This window comes from Nelumbo nucifera, chromosome 7, assembly GCF_055504915.1.
Source record: "Nelumbo nucifera cultivar China Antique chromosome 7, China Antique-T2T, whole genome shotgun sequence".
In the NCBI taxonomy this organism is placed as follows: Eukaryota; Viridiplantae; Streptophyta; class Magnoliopsida; order Proteales; family Nelumbonaceae; genus Nelumbo; species Nelumbo nucifera.
Genome location: NC_142655.1, coordinates 38,538,749 through 38,554,602, shown reverse-complemented (window position 1 = coordinate 38,554,602; position 15,854 = coordinate 38,538,749). Strand labels below are relative to the sequence as shown.

General features: G+C 39.3%; 2 protein-coding genes across 3 annotated transcripts in view; one reads left to right on the top strand and one right to left on the bottom strand.

Moving 5' to 3' along the window:
- Positions 1-12,040, bottom strand: part of LOC104587869 (alpha amino-terminal protein methyltransferase) — a 45,933-nt gene extending 33,893 nt beyond the window's left edge. The window contains exons 1-3 of one of the 2 annotated variants that reach the window (XM_010245623.3): positions 11,906-12,040; positions 11,674-11,818; positions 6,179-6,255 (exon numbers count right to left, since the gene is read on the bottom strand). In XM_010245623.3, the coding sequence (XP_010243925.1) occupies positions 6,179-6,255; positions 11,674-11,818; positions 11,906-12,037 (354 nt within the window). In that variant the 5' untranslated portion in view covers positions 12,038-12,040. The remainder of the gene's footprint in view (positions 1-6,178; positions 6,256-11,673; positions 11,819-11,905) is intronic. The other variant, XM_010245624.3, reaches the window with a different exon arrangement.
- A 90-nt stretch (positions 12,041-12,130) lies between these two features.
- On the top strand, positions 12,131-15,329 carry LOC104587867 (Pentatricopeptide repeat (PPR) superfamily protein). Its single transcript, XM_010245622.3, has one exon. It carries the CDS (start codon positions 12,131-12,133, stop codon positions 14,738-14,740), a length of 2,610 nt encoding a protein of 869 aa, XP_010243924.2. The 3' UTR covers positions 14,741-15,329.
- Positions 15,330-15,854: the final 525 nt, after the last annotated feature.

Sequence of the window (15,854 nt, the reverse complement as noted above, 5' to 3'; positions counted from 1 at the left end):
CAGGCATATGCTATGATAAGCAGTGAGGAGAGTAGGCGACAAGTTCAGTTACAGAGTCCACCTACAGAACACTTTACACATGCTAGAATAAAGCCAAAGGGTCCTATTGAGAAAAAGGAGTAGATATGTGAATATTGCAAGAAACCGAGGCATACAAAGGACACTTGCTGGAAGCTTCATCCTGAGCTTCTACCCGATAGGTTTAAGAATAACAACAGTTCTAAGAAGGGCAATTAGACAGGAAAGCCTAAGACATCTAATGTTGCTACAGTACCTGGAGGAGGAAATAAGGAGAGTGAAGAAAAATCAACCATTGAGCAATTGGCAGCAATGAAGGCGGATTTTGAAAAGTATGGGAGGCTGCTAAATCACTTGGAGGCTATTGTTTCTTCATCTCACTCTTCCGGCAACACATCATCATCAGCAGCATTTGCTCACTCAGGTATTCGTGCTCCTGCAAATCATGCTTCAGTTTCAGGTAATCATAAAATCCCTTGGATTATTGATTCCGGTGCATCAGACCATATGACCAGCCTGTCTAATCTCTTCTGCTCATACCACCTTCTCTCTGGTAAAGAGAAAATATCCCTTGTTGATGGGTCTCTTGCTCCCATTTCTGGTAAAGGGGATATAAAGACCTCTGACACCCTTTATTTATCCTCTGTCCTTCATGTCCCTAAACTTAATACAAACCTTTTATCTGTTAGCAGCTTAACTAAATCCATGAATTGTAGCATAACCTTTTTTCCCACTCATTGTGTTTTTCAAGACCTGCAATCTCAGAGGATGATTGGGAGTGGCCATGAGGCGAATGGAATATACTTGTTGGACACACCGGATAGAGCTCTTGGACCACCTCATGGAGTTGCCTTAGAGTCAGTCTTGTCAGAGTCTATTGACAAAGTCTTGTTATGTCACTTTCGGTTTGGTCATTTGTCTTTTTCTGCTTTGGGTCATTTGTTTCCAGATATGTTTTAAGGGAGTGTCTTTATCGAGTCTTCATTGTGAGTCGTGTGAACTGGCAAAACATTGTAGACAATCTTATTCAGTAAGCAATAAAAGATCTATTTCTCCTTTTCATATTGTTCACTCGGATGTGTGGGGGCCATATCATTTGCCAACTATGAGGGGTTACAGGTACTTTATCCTTTTTATTGATGACTACTCTCGTTACACTTGGATTTATGTCATGAAATCCAGGGATGAAGTACCAACAATTGTGCAAAAATTTCATGAACTTGTCCTCACCCAGCTTAACACTCGGATCAAAATATTTCGTTCTGATAATGCTAAGGTGTATTTTGAGAAAACCCTCTCCGCCTATCTTGAAACTTTTGGGGTTATTCATCAAAGTTCTTGTTCCTACACTCCACAACAAAATGGAGTGGCGGAAAGGAAGAACCAACATGTGGTTGAAGTTGCCAGATCCCTCCTGTTTGCATCCCATGTTCCTATAAAATTTTGGGGAGATGTTGTTCTTACTGCTACCTTTTTGATCAACCGTATGCCCTCCCGAGTTCTTAACTTCAAAACCCCCATTAGCCTTCTCTTCCCGGATGAGGATCTTTTTTCTAGTCCTCTCCATGTTTTTGGGTGCACTTGCTATGTGCATGTTCACATCCATCAAAGGCACAAATTTGAACCTAAGGCTCGTAAATGTGTTTTTTTGGGATATGCCTCCACACAGAAGGGATATTGCTGTTTTGATCCAGTTAGTGGCACCCACTTTGTATCTCGGGATGTCACATTTGCTGAGTCAATTCCTTTCTTTAGTATTTCTCCTAAGGGGGAGAAATCTGAAGAACCCTTTGCTATGTCTCCAGCTGTTCCTCTTCCCATTCCTCTTGAGTCCTCTCATGAGGTGTCCACTTCTCCCACTGGACCTACCTCCAATATTCCTGTTCCTCCTCCTCCACCTCATTCTCCTATAATTCCTCCTCATCCTGTTCTCTAAAGGTGGTACGAAAGGCACAGATTCAGACATGGGCAAGTTGTTTCCACCCCTACAGAAGAGCCTCTTGCTCCTCCCATCATTACTGAGGTAACAGGTCAGCCTTCCTCTGACCCATCTACATCTTTCCCAAACCTTGACATTCCTATTGCTCTCCACAAGGGCAAGCGGAAGTGTACAGCCCATTATATCTCCAAACACTTGTCTTATAGCCTTCTATCTCCTTCCCACTACTCTTTCCTTGCTTCTGTTTCTTCCTATGTGATACCCAGGTCCGTACCGGAAGCCTTATCTAAACCTGAATGGAGGGATGCTATGGTGGCTGAACTGGATGCTTTGCATAAGAACCATACCTGGGATATTGTCGATTTGCCTGAAGGGAAGGAACCAGTGGGTTGTAAATGGGTGTTTACCATTAAATATCACTCTAATGGATCTATTGAGAGGTTTAAGGCTAGGCTGGTTGTTAAAGGCTACACTCAGATGTCTGGTATTGATTATCTTGAGACAATTGCTCCTATAGCTAAGATGACCTCAGTCCGGGTTTTGTTATCTCTACCTGCTACTTTTGATTGGCCCCTACACCAGTTTGATGTTAAAAATGCCTTCTTGAATGGAGACCTACATGAAGAGGTCTATATGTCTTTGCCTCTAGGGGTGCATGGGAAGGAAATGCAAGGTAAGGTGTGTAAACTGCAGAAATCTATTTATGGTCTCAAATAGTCTCCTCGGGCTTGGTTTGAGAGGTTCAGAGCTGCTCTTGTCTCCTTTGGTTACACATAAACTCAATCTGATCATACTCTGTCATTGAAGAGAAATGGCTCTCTGGTGACCTTTTTGATAGTTTATGTTGATGATATTGTGGTCACGAGTAATGACACCCAAGAGGTCAGTAAAATCAAAAGAATTCTTAACTCTGAATTTGAGATCAAGGATTTGGGAGATCTTCGGTATTTTTTGGGCATTGAAGTTGCTAGATCTAAGGATGGTATCTTCATTTCTCAGCGTAAATATGTCCTTGACCTCCTTGCTGAGACTGGTAAACTTGGAGCTCAACCAATCTCCACTCCTATTGATCCCAATCATAAGCTTTCTGCTACAGATGGTGAACTTCTATCTAATAAGGGAGTGTTTCAGAGACTACTTGGGAAGTTGTTATATCTTTGCATGACTCGGTAGGACATTTCCTATGCAGTAAGTGTTATTAGTCAATTTATGCATTCTCCCAGAGATGCTCATTTAGTTGTTGCAGAAAGGGCTCTGTGTTACTTAAAAGGTACTCCAGGGAAAGGTATTCTATTTTCCAAACATGGACACATGAAGCTAGAAGCTTTCACTAATGCTGATTCGGCAGGATGTATTGATGATAGGAGATCCACCTCGGGTTATTGTGCTCTAGTCGTTGGGAACATTGTTTCATGGAGAAGTAAGAAACAGTCTGTAGTTGCTAGATCCTCAGCTGAAGTAAAATACAGGGCAATGGCACATGATGTGTCAAAATTACTATGGCTACGATCCCTTTTAGAAGAATTGGGGGTTAACTATGAGAAGCCAATGATGCTCTACTGTGACAACCAAGCAGCTATCAATATTGCACACAATCCTGTTCAACATGACAGAACTAAGCACATTGAGGTTGATAGACATTTTATAAGGGAAAGAGTTTCCTCAGGAGAAGTTTGTTTTCCATTCATCACATCAGAACTTGGCTGATATCTTGACCAAGGGAGTTCCGAGAGGGAAAATGACACACTATATAAGCAAGTTGGGCATGATTGACATCTATGCTCAGCTTGAGGGGGAGTGTAAAGAGACTGGTTCGAATGGGTCCTAGTATCTTCTCTTGTAATATTTTTTCTATTTTCCTGTTAGCTAATGGGCCTCTCTTAATGGGCCTGTTATTTCTTTTTGTTTGATCTCTTTATGTTATTGCCTAGCTGGCCGCCCACTTAAGGGCATACTTGTAATTATTTTAACATTAATTTTTAGTAAAAAGGATTAGAGAAGGGAGGGAAGGATTATTCGAACCTTTCTTTTTCTTCCTCCTCTTTTCTCCATCTTCTTCTCTTGTTTTGTTGCTCTTACTTTTCTTCCTCCTTTTTCTCTCTAATTTTTCAAGTTTACACCTATTTTTGAGGACTGATTTACATCTCTCCCAATGATATAAATTTGGTGAAAACCAATCCCTCCTATGTGCAGGCTCTTTGTTGGGAAAGTTTCCTCGAGAAGTTAAATACTTGTGATGTGCTACAGAAAAGAAGGCCAAATAATTGTCTCTCTCATGTGTCTCCTTTGCAAGGCCAGTGGTGAAACCCTTCCTCGTTTACTACTTTCCTATTTGTTTGTAACTTGTATTTGGGCTGCTGCTCTCTTTTTGGTTGCAGATGGGTACCCCCTCAAGATGTGGCTAGCCTATTTAACTCTAGTTTCTTAAGGAAACAGAAGAAAAGGGGAAGATCTCTATGGAAAATCACAAGAGCAGCCTTGGTATCATTTGGGAGGAGAGAAACACAAGAATCTTCCAAGAAAAGAATAGGTCAATGGAGAAACTGATTGAATCCATAAGGATCAGATCTGCACATTGGGCTAAAATTTTGGAATTGTTTAGAGATGTTTCCACAAATGACTTATTATGGAAATGGTCTGAAGTGGTACAAACAGATACACACAAAGAAGTAGTGTGATAATGGAATGGAAACCTCCAAGGCCAAACAAATTGAAATTAAATTTTGATGGGAGCTCCTTTGGTAATCCGGGGAGGGCAGGTATAGGGGGAGTTTTCAGAAACCATCTAGGTGCAGTTGTGGCCTTATTCTCTGGGCCAATTGGAATTGGCAACTCGGTTAAGGCCGAGACAATGGCTCTCTTACAAGGTGGACTAAAACTGGAAACACAGATGGGTGTTAGAGAGCTTGAAGTGGAAGGAGATTCTTTATTGGTTATTTCTTGGGCAAAACAAATTAGCTCAGCTCGTTGGAAATATAAATTTGCCTTAAGAGAAATTGACTACCTTGCAAAAAGTTGTAACACTAGCTTTGGATGGGTAAAAAGAACAGCAAATGGACTGGCAGGTATTCTCGCAAAACAGGGAGTGGACAGATCCACTCTATTTTGAGCAATGCTGTATCTTTAATAGTAAAAAGGGGCAGGGTAATCAGGGTGGCTAATCTGGTTTCTGCTGTATTTGGGCTACTGTGTAGCAAGGATCTGTAAACTTTTTTCAAGCATTAATAAATTACTCATTTTGTATATATATATATGGATGATGGTTTAGCTAAACAAGGGATTTATAGACAATCCATGTTTTGCTTATTTGTAATAATTGGGACGGTTTAATTCCTTGGGTATGTTGTTTCTTACCACAACTTGTTTATCTCTTTTCTAATTTAATGAATTAATTTTTATGTTGCTTCTAAAAAAAGGATATGAGCATGTTGTGGTTATTGCGTCTACAGCGCAGTCTCCATAGGGCCTAAATCCTGTACTTACCCCATAAAATAAAACTTTAGTCTACCAAAAACTTTTGAAACCAAAATATTTTTGTGCTTTCTCTGACTTTGGAATCTTCTTACAACAAGAGTATCCTTCCTGAACTCTATCATATCCTTGCATTCCTCATTAATCGTTCCCAACTCAACATAGTGTCTTCTCAAACAACTGACCTGCACCCAAATCTTCACGGTTTCCATTGACATCCCTACAAGTCCAGCTGATCCCTGGCCTTCATGACTGTCTTCAACCTTTGAATTTTGAAATATATCTTCAGAATCCGCATCAGACTTCCTTAAAGGCAATGGTCCTAGTGAAATCCTCTCCACCTATGAAATGCATCTCTGCACTGTTGCTGTAGATGGTCTCTGTACATGACCAAATGTGCTTCTGTGTTTGTGTATATTATATATGGCTGTATGCATGTATGTCTATATTATAAGTGGTGTGTGCCTGGTTGCTAACTTGCTACGTATCTAGTCATTTACTGATCTGAAGAACTAAAAAAAATAAAAATAAAAATAAAAACATCAACTCACCATCACAGGCCAAAATTCCTAGGTTTTGCTAAAGTTGCCAAACTGCCTTAACTATATACATGAGAGTGAGAACAGATCCTATTGACCTCCCAAAGAATTTTTTATTTATAAGTCCTTAAGAGCTAAAATTATATATTTGGAAACTTTATATGCTAAGAAATCAAGGCATAAACTCCAAAAAGTAGAAATCAATCTGTACCTCATTGAAATATCTGAGAAGAAGATTCTTAGTGATTCTTCCTATGCCAGAACCACAATCTGCAACAGTTATGCCCTCTATAAGAATTAAGAAACCCATTACATTCAATAGACAAAGTAAATATGTTAAAAAGGAAAATGATGTGACTACAGATGCTCTAATTTGAATATATTCTATCCAGTGTTGAATATCAAAATCTTTAATGGGTTGCTTTGAGTAGAGAACCTTGAAGTGGTATAGTGCATATTTTTACTTACATTAGAACAAATATGAACTCTTTAGCTCACAAAAAATAGCATAATTAGTACCCTAAAATAACATTGACCCATAAAACATCTTAAACAAAAGAACCATACTTCCAACAGGTGCATTTGCAATTTTCTATCTTTATCCAGGCTCACCTCATCAAAAATAAGAAAATAAAAGTATATATCAGTTTCCACCTGCACTAACCTTGCCAATATATCAATTTTTCTCTTTGAATGAACAATTAAGATTTCATTAAATAAAACAAAAGTGGAAACAACTAAAGATAAACCCACAGGCAAATAGGAACACCAAGCAGAAGAAACAAAACATTCAACAAAAAAAAAAAAAACAGAACAATATCCCAATAGGAGTAGCCACTAAAAACAAGTAAACAACTAAAACTCTATGCACAATATAAACCCAAAATAATTAGCATCCCAATACTTCCTTCAATCTTATCCCTAGTTCCAAGAAAAAGTCTTCCTTGGAATCCACCTGAACAAGAACTTCACTCTAGATGCCAAAGATCGAGCTGTCTTAATATGGTAATAAAAGACTTATGCACCATCTCCTACTCTACACATCTAGCCAATCACCATCTAAAGGTCTCCTTTACCTCCACAAGATTAAAACACATTGAATACATCAATATCATCTCTAATAGAATTCCCATGTTCAATGGGACCCCAACGCACCAGAATTATCCCATCATCATGCCTCCTAAAGGCACCCTCAAACTGATTGCCCTGGATTATGAATCAAGCATCCATCAAAATTTAGTAAACACCGGCATGAAAGATTTGTTCGAATATATAAAAGGTCATATACTCATATGCATGACTTAATAAAAGCTTTATAATGAGGACACCAACCTATAGAACACAGACATATGGAGTTTGACATGGCAACTTCAAGAAACCTGAAACATATTATTTATACAATATATTGTCTATCATGAAATGTTTCCAAATAACAACTATTAAGGGATGGGATATTGAAAGGATGATATGGATCCTGATTTGTCTTTTTGCATTCTCATATTAGGGCATTCTCCAAAAACAACATGCTGAATGAAAGGCTAGAAATGGAAAGCCCGGATTGGCAAAGGCTGGGTGAAGAAAAGATTATGTGGTTGAAAGGAACATTGAGGACGAAGAGATTAGACAGGTGGTTTTCTTAATATAGATCTAAAGCTCCAGACCCAGATTGTTGGGAGGTGCGAAAAGATGATTTCTGTGATGTCTTTAAGGAATTTGGAGATAAGCACATAGTTAGCCGCGACATCAATGCTACGTTCTTGGATCTAATCCCAAAGAAGTCTGATGTTAAGTATTTATAAAATCCAAGCCAAAGTTCTTTCTTTGAGGATTAAATAAGTCCTCCCCTCTATCATTAGTCAGGCCCAAGGGACCTTCATTCAAGGACAACAAATAACTGATCAGATCTTGATTACCAATGAACGAGTGAAGGAGATGAAGAGATCTAGGCAAAGAGGTCCTGTTTGTAAGCTAGATCTTGAGAAGGCATATGATTCGGTGCATTGGCAGTTTTTAAAATAGGTTTTGAAGAAGTGTGGGTTTGGGCAAAGGTGGTGTAGTTGGATGTTTGGTTGGGTTAGTACTTGTCATTATTCCATCCTAGTTAATGGGGTGGTAAGGGATTTTTTTCCAACTTGTAGGGATATTATTCAAGGGGATCCACTTTCACTTTTCCTTTTTACCCTAGTAGCTGATGTGCTCAGTCAAATCATCACTATGGCTGATAGGGAAGATGTTATAAGGAGATGGAGAACAGACAGAAACCAAGTTCTAGTCAGTCATCTCCAATTTGCAAATGATTTAATGATTTTGTGATGGATGTTGTAATGAGAAAGTAGGAAACCTAAAGGAATTGGTTCTTGGCTTTGAAGGAATTTCCAATTTAAAAATCAATCTAGAAAAGATCCACATAGTGGGATTGAGGAGGTTGAGGCTGTTGCAGATTGTCTTGAGTGTTCTATCTCCTCTTGGCCTTTCTCTTATTTAGGGATTTTATTAGGCTGTGTTTGGTTTAAAGGAAAGAGTAGGGAAAGGAAAGGAAAGGAAAGGTAGGGAAACCTTAACAAACCTTGTATAGGCTTCCCTGTCTTTCCCTTCCTTTCCCTACCTTTTCCTTCAAACCAAACATAGCCTTAGGGGAAAATCCTAGGGAAAATAGGTTTTGGGAATCTAAACATATAGAAGTTTGAAAAGAGATTAGCCTTGTGGAAGAGGACTTATATCTCTCTAGGTGGTAGGATCACTTTAATGCTACCTTGGCGAACCTACCTACTTACTACCTTTCTGTCTTTAGGATACCGCCTAGGGAAGCGAAGAAGTTGGAGAAAATGATGAGAGACTTTCTCTGGGAACCAGGAGAAGGTAAAAAAGATCATTTAATCAGATGGGAGGTTGTGGTAAGAATTAAAGAGGAAGGGGGATTATGTCTAGGAAATGTGGTTAAAAAGAATTTGGCATTGTTGGGGAAGTGGTTGTAGTGGTGGCCCTTGGAGCGAGAGAGGCTTTGGCATGAAGTGGTGAAGAGTATTCATGGATGTTCAGAGAATGGGTGGGGTGTTGGTAAATCACAAAGGCTAACTTGGCAATACCTTGGAAGGCAATTCATAGACTTCTTCCGTAGTTTCTCAGTTGTGTCAGGTATGATGTTTGTTCTGGAAATTCTGTTTGGTTCTAGGACACTTGGGTTGAAGATCTTCCTATAAAAGACCACTTTCCGTCCTTGTTCTCTGTATTTTGTATAAAAAAGAGGTGACCGTGATCTCAAAATTTCTTCCTTCTATGTTAAACCTTTCAGCTTTGACTGGGATTTTAGTTTTTGTAGAGGGTTAAGGAATGAGGAAGTTGAGTTTCCATCTAATCTACTCAGCCTCCTTGATAAGGTTTGGTTAGACCCTTTGAAGCCAGATAAGAGGATTTGGGACCCTCAAGCAAAAGGGATTTTTATCTTATGTTTCCTTTTTCAAGCTCCTTTGCTATACCTCCCTTTAATAGGTTTTTCCCTTCAAGTAAGTCTAGTATAGGCTAGTTTCCCCTAAGATTATGACCTTTTGTTGGGAAGTGTTCCATGGGAAAGTAAACACCTTGGATAACCTACAATAGAGAAGACCCTTATTCTGTATTTCTCCCAACTGGTGTACTCTTTGCAGATCTCATTGTAAGGACTATTACCATTTATTCATATCCTATATTTTTTTTTATAAGTAAAAGACATTTTATTAAAGAAAACAAAACTGGATACATCTGAAACAGGTGTTAAGATAACACTACACAAGCCCCCCTACAAGACCTCCAACCATACTAAGACAACAACTCCAAAAGACAAGTTCAAAAGAAAATAAAAGGCATTGATATATCATATGCTAAATGTGGTAGTGGATCACAACCTTCTCTCCAAAGTCCAAACCATTCGTAGAATCCCTCCTCGTCCCAAGTCCTAACTTTCTCCTTCAAGAGCATTTTGTTACGATCCATTTGTCCCATGTTGGTAGTATGGGATGCTAATGTGAGGTATCCCACATCAGTAGTATGGGATGCTGTTGTGGGGTATATATGCGCTTAGGTTCCCTCCCTCTAACAGCTAGCTTTTAGGGGTGAGTTCTCCTAAGGCTTAGTTTGGAAGGAGTACAAATGCAAATATGTAGAGTGCAAAACCTTATATTTTGTATTATTTTGTATGTATTTGCACTGTACATATTTGCATTTGTACTCTTTCCAAACTGAGCCTAAGGCACATAACACATTTGCAACTCTCCTCAAACTTTCTTCTTTCCTCTTCCTTTCAAAGGCTCCAAAGGCTTTCTTAACAAGACTTTCTCCTCCCAAGAAGAATAAACCTAGGGACTTTCCAACTTCTACTTCTCTATCAACTAAACTCTTCAAATCCACGCTTCTTCTCTTTTCCTTTTTCTCCATCACCAGGCACGGCAAGACCGAGTGGGCTGTGCTGCCAGCACACAGCATGACCTGGCTTGCAAGCCTGTAGCAGGCCAAGCGCAGCCCGCCCAAGGAAACAACTATAAACTGTTCTTTAGGGGGTATTTATGTATTTTGGCTTTGAAGGGTAGAAAAATGACAATAATGCCTCTGAACAACTATATAACAGCTAGTTTGGGGGGCATTTGGGTAAAGTGATAAATGGCTTTGTAATGACCAAAATACCCCTCCCAATAACTAAAAATGACTAGTTTTTCAGGGTATTTTGTGCAATTGATTTATTTTCAATTCCTATAAATACCCATATCCTCCACCATTCGCATCACACCAATTCTCATACTCTTTTATACACACTATCATACTCCATTCTATAATTCTCAACTTTATTCAAGTTTCAACAAGAAAAAGGCTTTCTCAAGTATCTCAAGTTAGCAATTTGGGAGGCTTGAAGGCTTCAACCGTTGAAATCAAATTGAGATTTCGAACCGACAATCCCGATAAGTTGCAATTAAATTAATTTTTATTTTTTTAATGTCCAGTCACAGTATGAGAGTATCAACACTGATATGGATGCTACTGATGTTGTCAAAGTTCCCACCCTTAGTACTACTAGGGGAAAGAAAAAGAAGGGCAATAAGTTGACTAGCCCAGTCTGGAAATTACAATGGCCTGTGCGTACAAATTAGCCAATAGCTACCCATCAAAAATAAATAAATAAATAAAACACTTACATATTAGTTACACTAGTTCTGAAGGTGTAATCTTGGAATGGACCCATATACATAACATGAATCCGCAATTCCGCACATGTATTTTGCTTGATTATGAAATCATATGCAGTATACTGATTCCATGAGACTGGTTCATGTTACGGTCATAAGGGTTAAACAGGTATGTTTGACGCGTCTCCACAGTCTTAGTGCTACAACTAAAGCACCCTAAATTGAGAGCTCCCTGAACCAAAGGACGTTAAACAGCTTGGCTTCACGCATTCCAACAGCCTTATGGCTTTTGGCATATGGGTCAAGTACGTAACCGTATAACTTCCTTATCCTGTTGGAACAAGTGGTGCAAACCCACCACTAAACTTATTCCAAACCAGTGACCGTAAAAAGGCGACTCAACAAATGACAAACCCTTTTCTAAACCAAAATTCAGAATGCAGGAAACTGAAACCCCAAGAGGAACGAGAGAGAGAGATTCAGAATGCAGGAAACTGAAACCCCAAGAGGAACGAGAGAGAGAGAGTGTGTGTGTGTGTGCATTTTTTTGTACCGAGAGCGACGAGATGGCGATTTCTTAAGCCAGAACCAAAGCGGTCGACCAAAAGATTCTTTAGAAAAGCTTCGCTACCCTTCACGTCTGCCTCATCAACATGCCCGTATCCACCCAATACTCCATCAACAGACGCTTCAACACCCTGAAACAGCAATAACCCATACAACATAAATAAATAACTGAAATATGAGCATCGAGGGTTTAGGGTTTTAGGCGTCAGCAAGCTTACTTCCCAGTAACCGACGCCTTTCCGATACCATTCAGTCTTCTTTTGATCGTCTCCTTCTCCGACCTCTTCTCTCCACATCTCTTCAGCATTCTTGAATTCCCGGCCATCGGTATCCGACCCACCAGCCTCCATGACGGAAAACGGAACAGAGAAGGGTGTGAAGGATCAGCAATGATATCAATGTTAATTTTCCGGTTACAATGACGTTTATGCCCCTGAAATTGAATGCTTCGGCGTCCACATTCTTGGGCCCACGAGGTCGGGATTGAACCGCTTAAACGTATAGTTTATTCCCTTCACATTTGTTTTTTCTTCTCACTGTTGTTGGTAATGAATGGCGGTTGGTCTTCAAAGCCTCCGTTTTTGCAAGTTTTATGCGCTCGTTTCGGTGTGACGATGGAAAGCAAGGTGACCCTATTCTCCAAGTTGTTGCAAACTTGCATAGACAAGAAAGTCCACTTAGCGGGTAAAGTTATTCATGCTCAGGTAATCGTTAATGGTTTATTCTCGGACATTTTTTTATCCAACAGGCTAATTGAGTTTTATGCGAAGTGTGGTAAGTTAGATTTCGCGCGTCACGTGTTTGAAAAAATGCCTGGAAAGAATATTTATTCATGGAACGCTATTGTTAGTTCGTTTTGCAAAGCTGGTGAATTACAAGAAGCAGAACATTTGTTCCTTGAAATGCCCGAGAGGAATACTGTCTCGTGGAATACAATTATCAGTACATTAGTCAGGAATAAGCTGGAAGAAAAGGCATTGCATTTATATTATATGATGAATAAAGAAGGATTCAGGCCTACCCAGTTTACTTTTGCGAGTGTTCTCAGTGCCTGCGGTGGCTTGATGGAATTAGAACATGGCATGAGCTGTCATGCCCTTTCTATTAAAGTTGGTCTAGATAGTAACATGTATGTGGAAAATGCTTTGGTAGGTATGTATGCAAAGTGTGGGATTATGGAGGATGCAATTGAAGCATTTGGTGAAATGTCTCAACCAAATGAAGTTGCATTCACAGCAATTATGGGTGGATTGTTGCAAGCAAACCGCATTGAAGAGGCTCTGAGAATGTTCACAAAGATGCATCAAATTGGAATTCAAATCGACTCTGTCTCCATATCAAGTATTCTCAGTGTTTGTGCCAGAGGAGGGAGTGGAGAACCAAATGGTCCTAGTCCAAGATATGGGATTCAGTGTAACATCCATGGCCTACAAGTACATGGCTTCATAATTAAATTCGGTTTTGAAATGGATCTTCATGTGAATAATTCATTACTTGACATGTATGCAAAGAGTGGGAGTATGGATGTTGCTGAGATAATTTTTGCAAATATGCCTGATGTTAATGTTGTTTCTTGGAATATTTTGATAGCTGGTTATGGTCAGCAGGGCACAAGTGAAAGAGCCATAGATTTGCTGCAAATGATGCAACAGCATGGTTTTGAACCAGATGAAGTCACATATTTGAGTATGCTAGGAGCCTGCGTCAAGTCTGGGGATATGGAAACTGGCATTCAGATGTTTGACCAGATTGCATGCCCAAGCGTAAGTTCATGGAATGCCCTATTGTCTGGGTACTCCCAAATTGGGAATCACACGGAAGCAGTAGAATTCTTCAAGAAGATGCAGTTTGTGAATGTCCATCCTGATCATACTACTTTGGCTGTTATTCTCAACTCATGTGCAGGAATTGGTTTTTTAAATGGTGGAAAACAGGTCCATGCAGTGTCAATAAAGTCTGTTCTTGATGCTGACATGTTTGTTGCCAGTGCACTAATTGACATGTACTCTAAGTGTGGAAACATTGACATGGCTAGGCACGTTTTTGACAGGATGCATGAGAGAGATGACGTCTGTTGGAATTCAATGATTGCAGGTTTTGCACTCCATTCTCTAAATCGGGAAGCTTGTATCTTATTTAAAGAAATGCAAGAGAATGGTGTGAGCCCTACTCAATTCTCTTATGCTACTATTCTGAGTTCATGTGCTAGACTAGCTTCTTTGTCTCATGGGAGACAATTACATGCTCAGATAATAAAAGATGGATATATAAATGATGTTTTTGTTGGGAGTGCTCTGATTGATATGTATTCAAGATGTGGCGATGTAAGTTTGGCTCGCCAGTTTTTTGATGAGATGCCCAATAAGAATATCGTTTCTTGGAATGAGATGATACATGGGTATGCACAAAATGGATGTGGGAATGAGGCTGTTGACCTCTTTGACAATATGATCCAATCAGGTGGAAAACCTGATGGCATAACTTTCATTTCTGTTCTTACTGCTTGCAGCCATACTGATTTGGCTGATGTAGCCCTCAGGATCTTCAATTCCATGGAGCAAGAACATGGGGTAAAACCATTGGCAGACCATTACACATGCATTATAGACTCTCTTGGTCGAGCTGGTCGGTTCAATGAAGCAGAAATTCTTATAAATAAGATGCCTTATATAGATGATCCAATTGTCTGGGAAGTTTTGCTTAGTTCATGCAGAGTTCATGCTAATATCAACCTTGGGAAACTAGCAGCAGAGCAGCTATTCCGCATTGACCCACAGAATCCAGCCCCCTATGTGCTTCTGTCCAACATTTATGCATCTTTAGGAAGATGGGATGATGCATCAGCTGTACGGGAAAAGATGAGTGGTCAACAGGTCTCAAAGTATCCAGGCTATAGTTGGATTGAATTTAAGAATGGGGTGCAAGCCTTTATGGCTGATGATGATCTTAGGATGGTAGGTGTAGGTAAAGAAGTAAATCAGGGAAACATCCTTTCTTTTAGAGGTGGTGCTAAATGTTTCAGGAGGCGATTGATCAAGAGGGTATCTACTTAATCAAGAAAGGGAAGAGAGGATCGGAAAGCATGAAGATAAGATGAGGGAGATAGCTAGGTATGCGATTAAGAAGAACCGGCATGCAGAGGCAAAGAGTATTAGGCTCAAAAAAGAAGTAAAGAAAGGAGAGGTCAAAGAAGAATATCTCAAAGAGAAAAGCTCCAAGAGGCACATAACAAGCAGCAAGATACAAGGAGAACCCTTATAGAGACCAGAGTTCAAAACACCGCCCTAGAAAGGTAGTTGCAATAGGTTCAAGCACGCCACATAGGTTCACGAAGAATATGAGGGATACAAGGAGCACATTCCCACGTATGCAACAACAACTGCCTTCCTAGTGAACATGGATTAGTGGGTTGCTCAACTAGAGGCCCTACTTAGGGTGGCTGGAGTGGAGCTTCCACTTCCTCTCCCTCTAGCTTTGATATTTGTTCTAAGTTTAAGCCTATATTGTATCATGATCATTTCCTTTTTTGAACATGAAATTAATTTTTATTATTGGTATAGATTTTTATTTTGGATAGGATATAACATGATCATTGTACAAGTAACTTTCAGATATAATGAGAACTATTCCCCTTTTGTGTAATGTTTCGATGTTCTCTCTCTCTCTCTCTCTCTCTCTCTCTCTATGACAACTAAAAATTTGATATACATGGTTAAAATATTAAAACACGGTGCCATAAGGTCTTAAAAATTTGATATACATGGCATACAAACATTAAAGAGATGATATCATCATGTCAAAAGACTAACATAAGGTCTTAGATATTAGGCTTTTAGTTTTAGCACTTGGGCTTGTGCCCCCCCCACCCCCCCTGTTGCAAAAAAAAAAAAAAGGAAAAGGTCTTAGCATGCCTTTAACCTGAACAAGTTGCCCAACTTTGATGGTAAAGTCTTTAACTTATCCATAAAGGGAGAGCATCCTTCTAATGTTTGTATTCATCCAACCAACAACTAAATTTCCATTAAATAATACAACAAAGAGATGTTAAATAAGAACTAAGAAATTTTAAACAAAAAAATGCGAACAAATATTTATATACAAAATAATAATGTAAAATAAAATCAACATAAATTAGATAAACATAAAAAAAATATAGGTTTTGTTTGT

Bases quoted from the DNA above. Each gene is read 5' to 3' on its own strand.
- LOC104587867 (XM_010245622.3), top strand. From the start codon at position 12,131: ATGCTTCGGCGTCCACATTCTTGGGCCCACGAGGTCGGGATTGAACCG.